The 21,370-nt window shown below is 37.7% G+C and overlaps 1 protein-coding gene across 1 annotated transcript in view; it reads right to left on the bottom strand.

The window, feature by feature from the left end:
• Window positions 1–21,370, bottom strand: part of DNAH14 (dynein axonemal heavy chain 14) — a 311,703-nt gene that overhangs the window by 145,786 nt on the left and 144,547 nt on the right. Inside the window, 7 exon segments of the mRNA XM_041749477.1 lie at window positions 6,508–6,760; window positions 7,705–7,913; window positions 8,547–8,552; window positions 9,217–9,304; window positions 11,054–11,269; window positions 14,949–15,083; window positions 21,132–21,221. Of these exon segments, the coding sequence (XP_041605411.1) occupies window positions 6,508–6,760; window positions 7,705–7,913; window positions 8,547–8,552; window positions 9,217–9,304; window positions 11,054–11,269; window positions 14,949–15,083; window positions 21,132–21,221 (997 nt within the window).

Here is a 21,370-nt window from a genome sequence, read left to right as displayed (position 1 = left end):
TTCAATAAACTTAAAACACTAGAATCATGCAAAGCACATTTTATAACAGGAAAAATTAAACTAGAAATTAATAACAAAAAGACATCTAGAAATCCCTAAATATTTGGAAATAAACTCCACATTTCTAAACAGCCATAGGACAAAGAATAAATCACAAAGGAAATTAGAGAATGCTTTATTTAAAAAATTTAATAATCTCAATATATGCAGAAAAAACAAAAAAGATCAATACTATTCATGATAAAGAAAATCTCTTAGCAAACTGGAAATAGTAATAAGCTTCCTCAACTTGAAAAAGGATGTCTATGGATGAAACCTATGGTTAAAATGATACTGAAATAGTGAAAAATGAAGGCTTTCTCCTTCAGATAGGGGAAAAAATGGCATGTCTGTTCTCAAAATATCTATGGAACTTTGAATTGTAGGTCCTACCCAGTACTATGAGACAAATACAAGAAATAAAACAAGAGCTGATTGGAAATAAAGTACTCATGTCTTTATTCACAGTCGACATGATCATCTACATGGTAAATCCAAAGGAAACTACAAAAGCTAATGAAATGTACATTAACACATATATAAGACAAAAAGTCAATATAAAATATCAATTGTATTTTTATGTACCAGCAATAAACAACTGGAAATTAAGATTTTAAAACTTAATAGCATTAAAACATTAAATTCTTAATTCCCAGTAGAATTCTCAGTTCTGAGTTCAGTAAACTGAACCCTGGTCAAAATTCCCTGTTGTATTTATTATCTAGCCCTCAGGCCCCCCTACTCTTACAGAAGGAGAGCGACAAGATGCTCTAGGTTTCTGGATATCTGTATCAGTCAGAGCCTGTGTCCACAGTTCTATAGATCTTTGATTATTCCTCTCTCCCTAGTATGAGTTACTCAGGTAAATGGCTGAAGTCCCTTTTGGAGAAGGATCCATGTAATTATTTTTATAAGTACTTTCCATGATACTGCAGAAGGTCCCAGCCTCTTGATTCAATGAGTTCTGGGCCTGAAAGCTGGCTTGGGTTTGGAAACGGACAAGGGATCACAACTTTTTACTGAGGCAGCTACCCTCAACCTCCTAACTCACCTTTGACTTCTCACAATACAAGCTGGTGGTACCGAGTTGGTTGCCCATGTATTTTGCCCCACGGGATGCGACATTCTACTAACAATCTTGGTAACTCTGAGAATCATCTCTGCACCTCCCTCCGCTGCTTGGCTGAATTCTTCTGGTTTCTGGGGGGTAAGGGCTATATGAGACCCTCCAGGGAGATGAGTTCAGTAATGGCCATCCCACCATTAGCTCTAGTCTACAGACCCATCACTGAGCTTATTAGGAATGCATGCCTTGGTGTACTGAGTCAGAGGGGTGTGTCAATATTTAGGGTGATGTTTGCTCAGATGAGATCCACTCTGATTGTCAGAGTTGGTCATTTAATATTTCTAAAGCATCACCACTCTAATTACTGAGTCCTGGCCTGAAAGCTTTCATATTCGTTCAGTTGCAGGATATAAGGATTTCTTTGCGTGCTACCTGGAGGGCCTTCAAAGAGAGGTTGCTAACATGTTTGTGATTACTGAGATTTGCTTTATTTAACACTTAGTTCTTCTATTGTCTTTCACTCCCCCTCCCTGTGTGTGTGTGTGTGTATGTATCAATAATCTGCTATATTTATCTTCCAGTATGTTCTTAATATGTCTTACTCTTTTTATTGCTTAAGACAATTTTCATGCTAAAATAAAATTTGAGCGAATACTTAAATTGACAGCTTGGTTTTCTTTCTATTTGTATTTACATTATTTATCTTATTTCTATCCTTTATTCCAGCCTTTCCATATCCATTTTTATAAATAACAGATGGAGATAGAATTCACATATTACAGAATTTGCCCTTTAAAAGTGCACAATTTTGTGGTTTTTAGTATAATCAGAGGTGTGCAGATATCACCACTATAATTTTAGAATGTTTTCATCACTCCAAACAGAAACTCTTTGCCCATTAGCAGAACTTCCTATTTCCTCCTTCCCCCAACCTCTGGCAAGCACAACCTATTTCATATTCACTTATTCTGGGCATCTCATATAAATGGAGTCTTACAGCATAAGGTCTTTGTACTGGCTTCTTTAACTTAACACAATGTTTTCAAGGTTCATCCATTCTGTGCATCAATACTTCATTTCTTATTAGGCCCCAATAATTGGGTCATGTGGGTAAACCACAACTTTCTTTATCCATTTAATAGTTGATAGGAATTAGGGTTGTTTCCACTTTTGGACTATTATGAATAATGGTGCTAAAGACATCTGTGTCCAACTTTTTGCATGGACACATTTCTCTTTCTTTTGGGTATATTTTTTAGGAGTGGATTTGTTGGGTCATATAGTAACTATGTTTCACATTATAGGAACTGCCAAACTGTTTAACCAAAGTGCATGCTCCATTTGTATCATTTTGATTTAATGATGATACTTGTAGAGAAAAAGTTTCTATTTGTTTTAAATTTTAATCCGTTTTTTTTTTAAGACTTTGTTTATTTGGTTGGGGGGGGGGAGAGAGAGAGAGAGAGAGAGAGAGAGAGAGAGAGAGCGTGAGCATGCAAGCAAGAGCACAAGAGCAGGGGGTGGGAGAATTAGACTCCTTGCTGAGCAGGAGCCTGACTCATCATGACCTGAGCCAAAGACAGTGCTTAACTGACCGAGCCACCCAGGGGCCCCCAAATTGAATCAGCTTAAAAAGAAAAGAGAGGGCAGCAAACCAGAAAGACTCGTAACTATAGAGAACAAACGGAGGGCTGATGGAGGGAGGAAGATGGGCTAGATAGGTGTTGAGGATTAAGGTGGGCACTTATGATGAGCACTGGGTGTGAATATATAAATGGTGAATCACTGAATTCTATGCCTGTTAACAGAATTACAGTAATATGTTAACTAACTTAAATTTAAATAAAAACTTGAAATTTAAAAATAACCTACAAAAAATTTGAAATCAGTTTCTATCTTTTAAATGAGGGAGTTTCATTCATTTTTATTATTGTAATTATTGTTAAAGTTGGATTGGGTTTTTTTGTTATTCAAATTTCTTTCTTTTCATTTCTTTTGCTACCCTCTATTGTAAAGAACAAATATTCCTTTGCATATATAAAGCTATGGATTCTATTTTTTTTTAAAGATTTTTTTTAAATTTTTTAATTTTTTTTTAGAGAGCAAGCAAGAGGGGAAGGGGTAGACAGAGAGAATCTCCAGCAGACTCCTCCTGAGTACAGAACCTGACATGGGGCTAACCAAGAGTTGGATGCGTAACCAACTGAGCCACCCAGGTACCATGCTATTGATTCTATTATTCTTCTGAGGCTTAACCACTACACATGAAGATTATACTTATGTTTATCCTTCCCCATCACTTTTTTAGACTTCTCTTTTTTTTCCCTCCGCCTCAAACAGTGCAGGTAATAGTTCTCTCTCAGCTTTCTTTGAACTACCACCTCCTTCCCTTCCTATCCACTTTATGTTGGAATTGTCTAAAATTTTGTTCTGGGGCAGCCCGGGTGGCTCAGCAGTTTAGCGCCGCCTTCAGCCCAGGGCGTGATCCTGGAGTCTCAGGATTGAGTCCTGCATTGGGCTCCCTGCATGGAGCCTGCTTCTCCCTCTGCCTGTGTCTCTGCCTCTCTCTCTCTCTGTGCCTCTCATGAATAAATAAAATCTTTAAAAAAATTAAGTTTTGTTCTGGGTTTTTATGTTAATACTTTTGAGAAGTATTCTTTGCTTACTCTGGTTGCATTAAGTTTTACTAAATTATTTAATCACATCTAATTTCCATATTTCATATAATTCTCCTTTATCCATTTCTTACAGTACTGAATTACTCCAAAAATATCTTGTGTTAAGCTTTTTCAGGCTTTGCAGATCTGAGAATATATTTAATTAGCTACAAATAAAACACTGTGAACATAATACATTATTTTTTTTACCGTCAGTCAGTATCACTATTGAGAAATCTTGTGTTAAACTCTTCTTATAATTCTATTGGATTTTTCTCTCTGGAGTTTCTTAGAATCTCTCTTTAATCTTAGGTAGTCTTAAATCACAACAAATTGTTTCTTTGCTGAGAAACCCCAGGCCCCAGGCTCAGGTGCACTGAAGCTAACTATGAGTAACAATGAAAGTTATATCTTGATCAATACAGACTCAGTCCTCCCCACCATTAACTCAACAATCTGGCAGAAGAAAAGGTGTAACCATTTTCAGATATAAACTCAATATACCTGTCTCTACTCTTCCTCTACCCACAATAACTGGCATTCAATTAAAAAGTATGGGACACAAAAATAAACATGAAAAAAGAGTCCTGTTGCCAGGATATGAAGCAGTCAATAGAACAGATCCAGGGACGTCTGGGTGGCTCAGCGGGTTGGCCTTTGGCTCAGGGCCTGATGCCAGGGTCCAGGATTGAGGCCCACGTCAGGCTCCCTGCATGGGGCCTGCTTTTCCCTCTGCCTGTGTCTCTGCCTCTCTCTCTCTGTGTCTATCATGAGTAAACAAATAAAATCTTAAAAAAAAAAAAGAACAGATCCAGACATGGCCCAGATGTTGGAGAATTAAAGAAGCTACAATAATACTGTTAAAACACCTGATGTAGGCATCTGCCTTTGGCTCAGGTCATGATCTCAGGGTCCTGGGATCAAGCCCGGCATTGGGATTCCTGCTAAGCGGGCAGTCCACTTCTCCCTCTGCCTGCTGCTCCCCCTGCTTGTGCTCTCCCACTCTGTCAAACAAATAAACAAAATCTTTTAACACACCTGATGTAAAGTGAAGAGAATTTTAGCAGACCACTGAGTACTATAAAAAGAGTTAAATGGAAATGCTAGAAATAAAAATCACAATAATGGAGATGAGAATCCTTTCAAAGAGCTTGTACAGTAGACAGGATGCAGCAAAGAGTCAGTGATTTGGAATATGAATCAACAAAAATTTAAACTGAAATATGAAGAAAAAAAACAAACAAAACCCCCACAAACCAAAAGAGCAGAGCAACTAAGAACTGGGGGTGGGGGCAATATATCAATATAATATATCTAGATGTACATTTTTACTTTTCTATTCTATTTAATATTCAGAATCCTATTTAATCTTACATCTTCTACTTTCTCAAATTCCAAAACACCTTGGTAATTATTTCTTGAAGTATTTCCTCCCTTCTATTTATTTAAAAAATTTCTATGTGGAGGTTCAATTATACGGATGCTAAAGTTTCAATCATCTTTCAAGTAAATACACACACATACATACTTATGTACACATATGCATATATAGTATGTAAGTAACTGCATCTCTAATATAGTTAGTTCTATTTAAGTGTGCATGTACACATACATGATACTTTCTCTTTGGCATTTCCTGCTGTGATCCAGGAGAGCTCCTTGGCTGAGCTGTCATCTAGCTAGCCACATCAAGATTCAACCCATTGATTATGATCCTTCTTTTAACTACTTCTTGCTTTGTTTCTAATACTCCCACTTCCCTGACTTATGCTTCTGATGAATTTAGAACTGTGCATCTGGAGAGGCAGTGGACACTCTTCAAGGCAGGAGAGGCATGTGTTAACTTGTATCCACACTGACACTGCTCTTTTTCAAATGCCTTCTCTTTCTCTTAACCACTTAGACTTTAAGATGTGAAGGGCTTCAGCAGTAGGAAGAAATACGCTCTTAGCTGCTCCTAAGAGTCAGGCTTCGCTGCCAACATGCTATGTGGTTACTGCCCCTAGCTGGGCTGTGGTGTGCTGGCTGGCAAAGGGAAGGACGATGGTCTGTTCAGAGCTGCGAGAAGGGGAGATGCCGAAGCTAGATATTCTCCCATTCCTGGTATACAGCTCTCTTCTGCTCAGGACTGCTGCTTCCCCCAACTGGGACATTAGCCATCTTGTCACCTCAGGGATTTCTCACAATGTCTGTTAGTTTGACAGATCTACAGCTGGATTTTGGAAGCAGACCTGGGAGCCTGTGCTAATGACCTGTCTCACTGGGAACCAGACAGAAATAGGGTCTGAAGATCGGCATCCTCAGTCTGAAAACCACACCTTTACCTACAATGCTACACTATTTTCTGAATCCTTTGCTCTCACCTTGCACGTTTTACTACACTCCATGTTTATACCTTTGCATGATTACATCTCACACCTAGGATTCTGGACACATTTTCCCCACTATTTCTATCTCTGAGAATTGTTAAAACATACCAAAAGCATTCTTTCTGAATAGAGACCCTCTTAGAACTCCTTCTAGTCATTTCAGTGACCCTTCAAACATACACATGATATTACTTTACATTAATGACATGCTCCTTTATGAATGATCCTAGGCTGTTCTATGTTTGTTGTTGGTTCAAGTTGACTAAAAATTCCTGGTCTTCCTTTGTTTTCTTTTATAAGACTTAATAGAAGGTGATAAATCATTGGCATTGATGAGGTGAAATACAAGATCACATCATGTAAGAAGGAAACTCACATTTTCCAAAGCCTCCATTTTTACTCATGAAGTCAAAGAAAGCATCAAGAATTCTGCACAGAGTTATAACAGTCGTTATATCTTGGACAGGAAATGGCTGATATTTCTTATGCTTCTTTATAAACTGTAGTCCATCTGTGACACTATTTTTAAACATGAATTCAAGACAACTCACTCCTGTTTGATTCATAATTTCTGAAGTTTTCAAAAGCCATGACTTAACATAAGGCTCCCATCCCAGATCAACAGGATCCTAACAATACAAAGCAAAAAATAATTTTACATGAATAAAGAAAAATACAGTGACCATCTTCTTACTTACCATCTCTTTAGTTCACCACTGCCCTACACAAAATATGGATCAGAATCATCATTCATCAAAGTGCAATTGATCAGAACAGCTTAAAGAATGATCTATTCTCAACTATAAGAGACTCTTAATCACAGGAAACAAACTGAGGGTCATTGGAGGGGAGCGGGATGGGGATGGGGTCACTGGGTGATGGGCAGTAAGGAGGGCATATGATGTGTGATGAGCAAGCACTGGGTGTTACATGCAACTGATGAATCACTGAGCTCTAAATCTGAAACCAATGATACACTATACGTTGGTTAATTCAACTTAAATTTTTTTTTATGACAGTCGCACAGAGAGAGAGAGAGAGGCAGAGACACAGGCAGAGGGAGAAGCAGGCTCCATGCACTGGGAGCCTGACATGGGATTCGATCCCGGGTCTCCAGGACCGCGCCCTGGGCCAAAGGCAGGCGCTAAACCGCTGTGCCACCCAGGGATCCCTCAACTTAAATTTTTAACAAAGAATTCTTTGCTGTGTCTTCCATTTCCCTCACCACTGTCCTGTGTTCCACGAATCCTGAGGGTCATAGAGCAGGTGTGGAAAGGCTTCACGGCAGTCTTCCTCTATTAGAAAAGAATCCATACCAGCAGCCTATCCTGCCTATTAAGGGCACTACTTGCTCACGGCTGTGGAAAATACTGACATTCCAGTGACGGAGCAGTCCTAGTTTAAATAGTCCTATTTACTCTCCTATTCATTTCTGGGTTAGAGGCTTTAGGGAACACAAAACTTAACTACTTTGATCACCTCTGAGTCCAGGAGTATTGATAAACAGTCATTAAAAATGCTGTAGACGATGGCTAAACAATACATTTTAAGAAATATGCTTTTGGAAACTTACCATATAGACCATTGCACATCGGCTGACAGTAGCAGGACTGGCCTGAGAAAGACTGTCTACTTCAAAAATCACTCGTATTTTATTAGTTAAGGTTATCCGCTCACTGTTTGCTAGGCACAATGTTCTAGTATCATCCAGCATGGGGTTTAGATTTTCCACCCAGAAGGTATCCACTGGACCATCTAAAATAATCCACTGCCACTCATAGTCTGCAGAGAAAGGTATTTTTAATGTAACTGAGAATAATCTCAGTCTTCTTTTATTACAACCTTGCAAATTTTCTATTTTGTTTAGAAAAATGATATCCTAGAAAATACTAGACTGAATATGTTTATATGCAGTTTCTAATATCTATTAAATAAAAACAACCCTATCTACACCATACACCTTACTAATTCTTTAAATATTGTTTCAATATTCTTAGATTACTGCCCTTAAATTCTGGATAAGAGAGAGATCCATGGATTTATCTTTTCCACAATAATATAGTTTGTGAGTTTCCCCCTTCTGCATGGAAGGGAAAATAGAGCACGGAAGTAGATGCCCTTCGAAGAAAGAACCAAATAGATTTCAGAGTAATTCACACTGTGACCCCATTTACTCCTCTTTCCATATACTACGGGCACCCACCCTGCTCCACGGTTGTAGAAAACTCATTGGTCAAGATAGAGGAGGGATGTGAGGGTCACTGTGGAGGTACAAAATAGCTAGCTGCCTGTGAACATTAGAATCCCAGCAGAAGAGGGAGGAGAATCAGGATGCTGGAGGCTTTGACTGGCGGAAATATTTGCCTTGGTGCTTGTCTTAAAGCCCTAGGAAGGGGACTCACTATGCCCAAAGACTATGCTCTCCTAACTCAAATGCCAAGAAGTGACACACACAAACTGAGGAATTCTAGAAATGTCAAGCAACAGCAGAAGCCTCTTTCAAAGTCTGAAACATTGGCATATGGCTGATTCAACAATTCTATACATTACTTGTAAGTGGAATTTAAGAACAAAACAATGAGTGTGTGGCTGAAGGTTCAGCCTGGAGCAGTGAGAGACTAAGGGGGCTCTAGGAACCTCACTGTACACACTCTCCAGCCCCTGGCACACTGCAAAGTAGTACACAGTGGGTGTGCAATTCTTTTTAGAGGGGTATGCTTGGGTTGTATTATATAGACTGTGTGGAGTCCTACTTCAGAGGCAATGCTATTGTAGGTTTCCACACAATATTACTTCTACCTTTAATATCTACTTGGTTCTTGTGAGATATTAATGTTCATTTATAAACTGAAAGGGCTTAATAAGACCTACTGCTTCTATAACATAAGGATAGATGAATATACCACAGTATGTGGTAACACTACACAGATTCTAAATAAACAAATGAAGAAAAAAATAAATAGTATAAGAACAAAATATCACTAATTAAAAATGTTTTTAAAGTTAGCAATAAAGCTCGTTTGGTTTAGTTTGTCTCCTCTGTTAATCAGTCACTTTACTGAATCTTAGTAACACTTTCTCTGACCTTCTGGAATGTTGACATCTTTCCCCACCTCCTTCTCAAACACATGGATGTCAGTATCTGCTGCATCAGAGGAATCAAGTTTGAAGACCTAAAATATGTAAACAATAATATTTGATCACACTTTCCAATCCAAATGGACTATATGCCAATATGGTTTCTTGAGATTGAAAATGGGAAAGGCAGAAGGTTCTGTTGCTGAAAGACCTCCACAGAAGCAACACAGTGTGGCTCAGCTGAGGGGTGATCACAGGCTATTTCTTATAGAGAATTCTCTTAGTCCCTCCCATGCTTAAGTACATGCTTGTTATGTAACATTAAAATAATACTGTTAAAGGACAAAGAAGATAGCAAATGCTCTGAATTTCTACCATGTATAAAGAATCACGGTGGATATTTTGGTGGGTATTTTCCCCCTCCTTCATGATAGTTTTAAATTTTTATTATGTCATAATTCTAAAATTTTAGAATGAATCAGAATCCCTTCCTTATACCGCACACACAAATCAACTCAAAACAGACCAAATACCTAAATTTAAAAGTGGAAACTATAAAACTCTTACAAACATAGCACAGAAGAAAGTCTTTTGACCTTGAATTATACAAAACTGTCTTCAGATATGATATCAAAAAAACAAATGTGGCAAAGGAAAAAACAGACTGAACTTCATCAAGGTTAAAAGCTTTTGTTTCAAAGTATATCAAGAAAATAAAGACAACTCACAAAATGAAAGAAAGTGTTTGTAAATCGTAGTCCCTGATAAGGGACTTGTATTTTAAAAAAAAAAAATGGATTGGAAGAGTTAATATTGCCTTCTTTTTAATTTTAATTCCAGTGTAGTAAACATACACTGTTATATTAGTTTCAGGTGTACAATACAGTGATTCAACAATTCTATACATTACTCATAAGTGGAATTTAAGAACAAAACAAATGAGCAAGTGAAAAAAAGAGAGAGAGAGAGAAAGAGAGAAGCCAAGAAAAAGACTCTTAACTCTAGAGACCACACTGCTGGTCACCAGAGAGGCCACTGAACGGGAGAAATAGGTGATGAGGATTAAGAGGATACCTATCTTGATGAGCACCAGGTGAAGTATGCAAGTGCTGAATCACTATGGTGTCCAGCTGGAACTAATATCATACTCTGTTAACTAACTGGAATTTAAGTAAAAACTTAAAAACAAATCTTTGCAGGCACCTGGGTGGCTTAGTGGCTGAGCATCTGCCATGGCTCAGCATGGCTCTGGTCATGATCCTTGGTCCTGGGATCGAGTCCTGCATCCGGCCCACCTCTCACTCTGCCTCTCTCTCTTTGTCTCTCATGAATAAATAAATAAAATCTGAAAAAAACCTTTGCTTATCTGTTTGGTTCTAAATGTCATTCTTCCATTATATTTTGGCTAATGAAATTTACTAGTAATTTCTACTTATAACTTATGAGAATACAACATTCAAATTTTTTCTTTCTATTTACGATTTTATGATGAATTTTGTATCAGAAACTTTATTTACCTTGCCATTGAATTATGTTCATACTTTATTAATTTGTAAGATATACTAGTGGTGTCAGAATGACTAGATCATCCTCTGCTTACACTTATTCCACTCTATGTTAATTTAAAAGCCAGTATCTTTCATTTTATTGTTTATCAACTATTTTAAGACACAATAGCATATTATCTCAGGTTTTTTATAACTTATAATTTTTCTCCTTTTTAAAACTGATTTTTAAATTTACTTTTATACTGGTAAGGATCTAATAATGCTTAAATGCTTTAAAAAATGGATAAAAATATTTTATCCACAATAGTCAAAAATAGTCCTTCCATATTAACTTACATTAGATGCATCTGAGATTCTTGATTTCATTCCAAAATCACTGTCTTTCTTTAAGTTCCTTGCATTGTTAAAATATACATAATTCCGAACTGCTGTTGATAATAATCCATCAGTCCATTCCATAGTATTAGGATCCAGTTGTCCATATAGTTCACTAACAGTGATACACTTTGGATTTAAAACACAAATATCTACTTTTCCTTTTCTTCCTGAAATCTGAAAAAATCCAGTGCGGTTTCTTAAAGGCATCAACTATAATACAATTATTTAAATTTTTACACTGTTAATATCAAGAGTTCTAGAAAAGGTCTTTCACTCCAAAGAAAGAGATCCTAATAATTTCTGATCATTAATTAATGATCTGGCAATTCCACTACGTGGTATCTATTGGAAGAAAACAAAAACACTAATTTGAAAAGTTATATGTACCCCTATGCTCAACATCACTTACAATGACCAAAATATAGAAGCAACTTAAATGTCCACTGATGGATGAATGGATAAAGAAGATGTGGTGTGTATACATGCATGAACACACACACACACACACACACACACACACAAAGTGTATACATGATGGAATCCTCAGTCATTAAAAAAAGAATAAATCTTTCCATTTGTAACAACACAGATGGATCTTGGGGTTATGCTCAGGAAATAAGTTAGAAAGAGGAAGATAAATACCACATGATCTCACTTACATGTAGAATCTTTTTATTTTTTTTTTAAAGATTTATTTATGAGAAACAGAGAGAGAGAGAGAGGCAGAGACACAGGCAGAGGGAGAAGCAGGCTGCATGCAGGGAGCCTGATGCGGGACTTGATCTTGGGACCCCAGGACCATGTCCTGGGCTGAAGGCAGGCACTAAACCACTGAGCCACCCAGGGATCCCCTGTAGAATCTTTTTAAAGACAAAACAAACCCAAGACTCATAGATACAGAGAATATATGGGTGGTTGCCAAATGGGAAAGGTACTGGCAGGGGGACCAAAATAAGTGAAAGGTATCAAGAAGTCCAAAATTCCAGTTATAAAATAACTAAGTCCTAGGGAGTACTGCACAGCATGGAGAACAGAGTCAACAATACTGTATTAAGTTTGTATAGTGACATGGTAACTAGACTGGTGGTGATAATTTCACAATATATGTAAATGTCAAATAACTATGTTGTACACCTGAAATAATATAATACTGTATGTCAATTATACCTCAATAAAAAGGAAATATTAAATAAAACAGACACAGATAAATAATATCAGAAATAAAGTATGGACATTACTAGTGCCTTGCAGAAATTAAAAGGATTATAAGAAACACTATGGGGCGCCTGGGTGGCTCAGTTAGTGAAGCATCTGTTTTCTGCTCAAGTCATGATCTCAGGGTCCTGGGGTCAAGTCCTGCATCAAGCTCCCTGCTCAGCAGAGAGTCTTTCTCCTTCTCCCTTTGCCCTCTGCCACTCCCCCTGCTTGTGCACCCTCTGTGTCAAATAAATAAAATCTTAAAAAAAACAACACTTGAATGACTATATGCCAAATTATATAATCTGCAGGATACAAATACCTAGAAATAACAAAAATTATCAAAACTGACTCAAGAAATAGAAAATCTCAACAAATCTGTAACAAGTAAAGAGATTGAATCAGTAATCAAAATCTCCAAGAATGTAAGTCCAAAATCAAATGGTAGAGGAGTTTCACCAAACATCTGACAATGAATTAACATCAATTTTACTCAAATTCTTGCAAAAAATAGAAAAGAAGAGGATACTTCCCAACACATTCTATGAGGCTAGAATTGTTCTGATACCAAATCCACACAAAGACACCATAAGAAAACTACATACTATATCCCTTATGAACAGAGATGCAAAAATCCTCAAAAAAGTGCTAGCAAACTGAATGTAACAGCACATGACCAGACGAGATTTATCTTAGGAATGGAGGGACAGGTTTAACAAAAGAAAATCAATCAATGTGATGTAACATATTAATACAACATAGGAAACAAACCACAAGATCCCATAAAGAGAGGCAGAAAAAACATTTGATAAAATTTCATACCCTTTCATGATAAAAACACTCAACAAACTAGAAATAGAAAGGAACTTCCTTACTTATATAATCAGGAGCATTTATGAAAAACCCAGAGATGACTTCATACTCAATAATGAAAGACTGAAAGCTTTCTCCCTAAAATCAAGCACAAGGCAAGAATTCCCATTTTCACCAAAGCTGTTAAACACTGCACTGAAAATTCTAGCCTGGAAATTAGGTGAGAAAAAAAATAAAAAGCATCCACACTAGAGAGAGAGAAGTAAAATGATCTGTATTTAAATATGACATGAGGGCAGCCCGGGTGGCTCAGTGGTTTAGCGCTGCCTTCAGCCCAAGGCGTGATCCTGGAGTCCCGGGATCAAGTCCCACATCAGGCTCCCTGCATGGAGCCTGCTTCTCCCTCTGCTTCTGTCTTTGTCTCTCTCTGTGTGTCTCTCATGAATAAATAAAATCTTTTAAAAAATATGACATGATTATATATATAGAAAATCCACAAAGAATCTACAAAACAACTACTAGAGCTAATAACTGAACCAGCATACTTGTAGGATACAAGATCAACACACAAATATCAGTTGCATTTCTAAATAGCAGCAACGAACACACTTCAACAACAACACAAAAAATTAAGAAATTCTAATTCCATTTATAATAGCATCCAAAGAATAAGATGCTTTGGAATAAATTTAATCAAGGAGGAGAAAGAGTTATTTATTAAGAACTACAAAACAAATAAATTTTCTTGCTTACTGAAACAAACATCTGAAAATGGAAACTGCACACTAGCTGAAAAAACATCGGTAGAACTAAGACCCTGACTTTCTAAAACTTTTGGAATATACTGCCGAGTCTTTAAATAAGATAACTGAAGTACACATTATTTATTGGAATCTAACTTTATATTGAATAAAAATACCATATGATTTCACACATATGTGAAATTTAAGAAACAAAATGGATGAATATATGGGGAGGAGGGAACAAAAGAAGGAGACAAACCATAGGAGACTCTTAATGATGGAGAGCACACTGAGGGCTGCTGGAAGGAGGTGGGGGGGTGACAAATGATGGCATTTGTCATGGTGAGCACTGGGTGTTATATATATAATTTATTTCATAAATTACAGAAGTAAAAAACCAAAGTATAATGAGAATGGAAGAAAATTACCAAAGTATAAAAGAATATTTACCATACATGAAGAACAAATATCACATTAAATACAGCAATATAAACTGCATTTCTGATAAAGTAAGGAACAAGATATTATTATAGTTAACACTATCTTGGAGGGTTAATGAATGCAGTAAGGATATAAATTATATAAATATTACAAGAGACAAAATTATATTCATTTGAAGATGATTCAATTGATCACCTATAAAAACAATTACAACTTAACTAGTCCGTGAAGGTGACTAATTACAAAATAAATATATAATTTAATAGATTTATTTTATACTAGTAATTACTAGTTTTAATTCAAATAAAAAAAATCCTATTTGGGCAGCCCCAGTGGCGCAGCGGTTTAGTGCCATCTGCAGCCTGGGGTGTGATCCTGGAGACCTGGGATAGAGTCCTGCATTGGGCTTCCTGCATGGAGCCTGCTCTCCCTCTGCCTGTGTCTCTGCCTCTCTCTCTCTCTCTCTCTCTCTCTCTCTGAATGAATGAATGAATGAATGAATAAATAAGTCTTTAAAAAAATCCAATTTACTACAATGATTCCTAACTACTAAATTCCTAGCAATATATTAAACATACTTATGTAAATAGGACATAAAATGTTACTGAAGTATAAATTAAGGTCTGAAGAAATAGAGAAACATATTACTTAGTATTTACCTGTGAAATAGATTCCCTTTCTGTAACTGACAGGAGGTCTTCAACTGGTGATAGTGTTAATGCTCTTTCTAAAATTCTTCTGACTGTTGTCTTTCCTCCACCTGTTGGGCCTACTAACATCACACCAACACAAGTCTAAAACAAAGTTGCAGATTTATGATTTAGTTTTGGTTTACTGATGATTCAGCTAAACTGAAATCTGAAGGTTCTTATTTACAAATACATCTCTATGTCTGGAAACCCTTCAAATTACTGTTCAATTTATTATAATCTGGGTTCTGTTTCCATTGACTAGGTTAATGTCAAAATAAACAGAAATTTCCTAATTTTAAAATTCAAAGGATAACTTTCAATTCTTGATATTTACAGTTTATCTCTTTCTAATTCTCCTTTATTTCTGTTCATTTCTCTAAGATTGGCTTCTGTAATATGATTTATCTCAGCTTTCTTCTTTATTCTCTTCTGTCTTTTGAGTTTTGAACGTCATTTCTATTTTAGTCTTCCCTAATTCATCCTTCTCTCTCTCTCCTCCCCCACCCCCCAATGGCCCTACCAATCTCATCAACTTGAGTGAGTAACTATGACTTGATTTCTAATGACTTCCTAATGTGTACATCTTTTCCCTGGTCTTTGGTTCTATGTGCCTAAGTGAAATTTCAGTGGTCTATTAGATACTTCCATCTGGATGTCTCACATGATTTTCAAAGTCAACATAATTTAACCTACACCTTTTCATACTTGTTGCTTCTCTTATTTCCTGATCTAGTTAATAAAACCACTAGGTACTCATTGTCCAAAGTCCCTCATGTCTTACAAAATTTGCCTGATTCCATCTTCTTCTGTCCAACTCAATCACAATTGGTGTCATGGAGTGAAGAATGTTTGCATCTCTGTAAAACTCAAATGCTGAGGCTGACACCCAGTGTGATAATACTGGAAGTGGGGTCTTTGAGTAATTAGGGTTAGATGAGGTCATGAGGGTGGTTAATGTCCTTGTAAGAAGAGGGAGAGGGAGTTCAGGGTTCAACATCTCTCCACTATGTGAGGACAGAGTGAGAAAGTGACTATCTAGCCAGGAAGACGGTTCTTAGCAGAAACCAAATCAGCTAGCATGTTGATCCCAGCCTCCAGAACCGTAAGAAATAAACATCTGTTGTTTAAACCATCCCATCTATGGTATTTTGCTATATCAGCCCAAATGGACTAAGGCAAGAGGGAAAGGGCCAGATGTTCTTAAAAAGAGTCCCTGATCATCTCTTTTAGACAATTGTAATAGCACTAAAGAAATGATTATTCTTAATAATATATTAAATAAGTATGCCAAAATTCAAATATGGATAAATCTAAAATGTTCTTTCATTTCCATTCCAATCTATCTTCATGGAGGTCTTGTGATTCTCTAGTCTGATAGGCAAGGTGAGAAGCCCTGGATGTCGAGAAGAAATGATATATTCAAGAATGCGGCTAACTGGCTGTAGTGGCATCATGGCTTTACATGAATGAGTGGCAGCTGCCCCTCTGGGAGTGACTTTGTTCCCTACTTCACTTCCTGAAGCAAAGCTGCTGGCTCTGTTAAGCCCTTAATTTAGAAAGATTCCCATGAATGCCTCAGTCTAGTGTCCTCGTGGCTCAGCCTCACTGGGACCTGAAGGCTCTTGCTGTCCCTCCTCAGAGCCAGCTATGTAGAACCAGAGCACATCTGTCAATCCTGCCCACTGGTGAGAACTCTGACTTGCTAGTTGGTCTGCCACTTGGGAAACCACAGACTAGAAGATTAAAGACAACCCTCTCTAGGATTGTGAACTGTGGGAACAAATTGTGGCTGCTCCTCAAACTGAGCTACTCATGGGCCCGTGACGAGGATCCGTTCTTTACTGAGATGACCCAGAATCACGCTGCTCATCCAGCTTGCCCTTCCCAGACTGCCATGATTGTTTTCTGGACACAACATCACACTGGATGTGGCAACACGTTCCCCATCACAGAACTTACCAAGTAAAGGGCTGTGTTTGTGATGCAGAGAATACTGCTGCACTCCAGACTCCCGTCTCATAGTGGGAAAAGTCATACTGCCTTAAGGCACAAATGAGCCCCACATACTCCTGGCAGGTCCCACATTAGATCTGTGACCTCCTGTCTTGGGGCTATTGGTGGTGACTCACCGACAATGACACTATTTCAAGCTATGGGATTGCTGTTGATTCCAATCAGCTAACTCCAGCCACACCATTATGTTTCTTGAAACAAAATTTTTGTCAGTTGGACTCTGTACCATTTGCAGTCTAACAATGGTATACCTTTTATTTCAAGTGTCTCTTAACCCTGAGCTGATGGTCAAGATATTTTATGGGGTCTCTCCACTCCCTATCATCCATACGTATCTGGTATGATTGAGCACTGAAACAGCCTTCTCGAAGATGGACTCAAAATATTTCTGACTCTCTCCCCCTTACCTTCTCTTTGCCCACACACCTTGCCAGGGAGGGTTGGTACTGAATGTGGACATCCCTAGAAGGGGATCATCTCCTTTCATCTGCTTCTTGGGTAATTATCAGCATAAAAGAGATGGGGGATTATAGAAACCTATTTTGGAAATTTGGGATTCAATCCTAACCATTCCTGAGCATGGTTGCTTCCTTCTTGTCCATAATCACAACCCCAGTTCATCCTGACTGTACACATTCCAAAATGGGGCTTAGAGGATTAAAATTTAATTCTGGTTCAACTATACAGATTCTCTTGGATTGTCATGGTCTTAGTCCATAGGATAATGATTACTTGACTGAGTACACTTCCTGATGAGTTCTTCTTAGTGGCCCATATAGGCCAAAGCAGGGTATATAATGGTTACAAGTTCCATAAAAACATATTTGTCCCTCTTGTCTCACAGCAGGAGATGTTTGGAAAATAATTAGGGTAAGAATTACTAAAATGAGGCATGCCAATTTTGTGGCAGTGCAAGGATAGCAAAAACCCAGACACCTAGGCCAGACATACCTCAGACCATGGAACACAGGGGGAGGGATGGATATTGAACATCTGTTTTTTCAAAACTCTGTCTCTCCTTCCTCACAAAGGAAAATACTCTAATGTGGCGTTCCAAACAACTGCAGGAGCCTTTCATTTTACAGACTGCTGGGGCTGCCATCCCCTACCAGTGGAATTGACCATGATTTAATTTTTATTTGCTTAAGTATTACTGAGAGGCCTATCAGAAGCAGCAGGGATGGCCTCAGTTTCTATGCTTCCCAGACAAAACACCTGTCAATACCTCAAGATAACTTGGATGCCTTCCCCTATCTCCATGGTTCACTCATTTTATGGAACAGACAAATGCCATCTGGCTCGTGAGAAGGCAAACAGGTTAGACTGGACTGCTTGTCCTCAAGTGGCCACTCCAAAACAAAACAAAACAAAACAAAACAAAAACGAAAAACAAACAAACCCAAACCAAACTAAATCTAATTATTAGAACTGACCTGAGAACCCATGGCAGAGGCACCATCATGCCGAATTCCTTGAACCGTTGTAATCCCACTTGGGGAGCCCACCCAACAACTATTAAGAAACTCTTTCTAAAGGGCACCATGTATACATTTATTATTGTATTTCTTATATAGAAGTCAGACACTAGTCTCCTTCCCTAAAACAATGCAACTTGCACATTAGAGGTAGTTAACATGTTAAAAATTCAGTATTTAAGGAAACATCAACTTGTCCCTGGAAGGCAGTCAGACAGTCTCAATTCACTGTCTAGGGTTGTTAGGAAAAAGAACTGTCCTCATCACTTCCTCCTTCAGGGCCAAGAAACATTTGTATAACTGATAATCTTGCTCTACTTGGATTAATCTTTTAGACCAAGAGGAACAATCAATATAGCAATTTTAAGAGAAATTCACTGGCTTTCTAAGGTAGAGTCTGGTGCCTTAGGATTGTTTCACTGTTTGGGCCCAGAACCTTGGATGGGCATGGCTGAGATTAATATTTTAGGTTGGCTCCATCCTACTGTATATAGTCCTCCTGAGAGAGGCTTTACATAAACGCTGTATGAAGTAAATTGAATATGTCTGGCTCCAGTCCTTATCAGTCAGATTAATCAAAGCAGTCAATAGAGTGGCCATGGGGGAAATTCACCAGAAGCCAAGACAGTGTACAAATGAGGGGTAGAGTTTTTGGGAGACAAGTCTTTACGGTCCTGACACTTTTACATGCCTCTGAACAGGGGCATTGAAAGCTTTGTTTGGGGCTACCTTTCCAAGGATGTTTGTATAGCAAGAAGTTTTTGGAAGATAGAGATAATCCTCTTACCAGGATGGGGAATGTTTATTTGCTGGCTGAACAACAAAGATGATGTGCCCTTCAAGAGTAGAGGCTAGGAATGTCTGGGGTAGTCCCCTCACAAGACTGCAGTGCTCCTAAGTATGGGGTTCTTCTGTGGAACAACCAACTGTGTGTGCAGCACACAGACCTATCACCTGACCCTGTGTCATCCTCTGAGAATTCAATCTTGGGGACATGGCTACTGCTGTTGCTGAATGATTAACAAACCTCTCTGATGCAGGAGTCTAGTGCTTTCTGATGCTATGAAGCTGTGGTAGACTAACTTATTAAATCAACCCATTATATTCATGAAAATTCTCACCATTAATTATTTATTAAATTCTATCCCAATAAAAACCCAAACAAGATTTTTTTTTTTTTAACTGGCAGTCAATGAACTGATTATCTAAGAATCTTGAAAATAGCAAAAATCAAAGATTATGGCTGAGATAGGGCTCAGGACAAGCTAGGCACCTTGACCCTGGCATGTTAAGCAGATTAAGCTGGAGGAGTCTTTTTCACATGGAGAAGCAGGAAGGTCACTCTAAACACCCCCTTTCTAAACACCACCATCTTTCTTCTTTGAAACAGGTCACAAAACTCCCACTGAAAGGCACCCTCCTTGTACCCAGAGAGCAGAGACATCCTTATGGGGAATGCAGGGCTGACAAGGCTGTGTGAACAAACCTGGTTCAACTGGCCCATATCTTCCCAGTTACTTCTTTACCACTTATTACACCCTCAGTCCAAACCCCTCTGTCCTGCCAATTCTTCACAAATTCATTTTTTATCTAAAAGGTATAAAGCTTCCTATTCTGGCCACTTCTTTGGGTTTCCATTCTTATATGAAGGCTCCTATATAAAAAAATATCAAATACAGTAAAATGTGCATGTTTTTATCCTGCTAATCTACCTGTCAATTTGATTTTCAGATTCAGCCAGGAACCCTAAGAGGGTCAGGAATAGCTTTTCTTTCCTCTTACAATTGGTACCACCAATCATGGAGACCTACTATAAAGCTATGGTAATTAGGACTGGTGCTGTCATAAGATAAAGGCCAAAATAATAAAATATGGAAGAAATCAACAAGGAAATCCAACCTATTATATTGGAAACATGGTATATGAGAGAAACAGCAAACCAGGGAGGAAAAGTCTTGGGAAATGGCTATCCATCTGAGGAAAAACAGATCCATATTTGACACCTTAAAGAAAAGGAAATTCTAGACAACTTAGAAATGGAAATTGCAAGTATCAAAACATTTTAGAAAATAACCATAAAATATCTTTATGAAATAGAAAAGATTTCTAAAAATTCACAAAAACACAAACCATAAAAAATGACCAATGGACTTTACTGCATTAACAACGTCTCTTGAACAACTGAACATTTCTGAAAATCTAAGACTTAGAGAATTTATTTGTAATGTACAGAGATAAGAAAGAAATAGGATATGAAATTACATAATGAAAAGCCTACACATTGGTAAGAAAAAGATAAAAAATCCAATTGAGAAATGGCAACTCATAGAAAACTCAAATGGCAGAGAAATATATATGAGGATGTACAATTTTACTAGTAATCAGGGAAATGCACCATATTTTCCAAATGGCTCATTCATGGGGACAGAAAATTCAAAGAAGGTATAGCTAGCTATGTGAGGCAGAACACTGGAGGGTTTTTTAGAATCATGTATTAAGGGGACAAAGGCGAAAAGGACTGATCTGTTCAAAGTTAAAGTGAGAATTGAGCAGCCACATTTGGGTAAATAAACGAGTAAAACACTTTATTGTTATCCTGGCTTCCTCCTTGATCAGAATGATTCAGGAGCAAAGAGCTGCTAACATGTCATTCCACACTCACCTGCAGTTGATTATAAAACTGTATGATTTTCTTTTTCTGAGCTGGCCATTGTTGTAAGCCCAACTGTTGTGTTGCAATAAATATTGCTTTCTGAAATAAAATAAATCCATTAATTTAAAAGGCATTGCAAATTAAACCTTTAATACATAATCCTACAAAATCTCTCTTAACTAGGTACTGAATACTACTATATCAAGACAGTGGTTCTTAATTTCTCCAACCAAAATACAATACACACA

This window comes from Vulpes lagopus, chromosome 1 (assembly GCF_018345385.1).
Source record: "Vulpes lagopus strain Blue_001 chromosome 1, ASM1834538v1, whole genome shotgun sequence".
NCBI lineage: Eukaryota > Metazoa > Chordata > Mammalia > Carnivora > Canidae > Vulpes > Vulpes lagopus.
The sequence above is the reverse complement of the archived record's forward strand: the minus strand, read 5'-3'. Positions and strand labels throughout refer to the sequence as shown.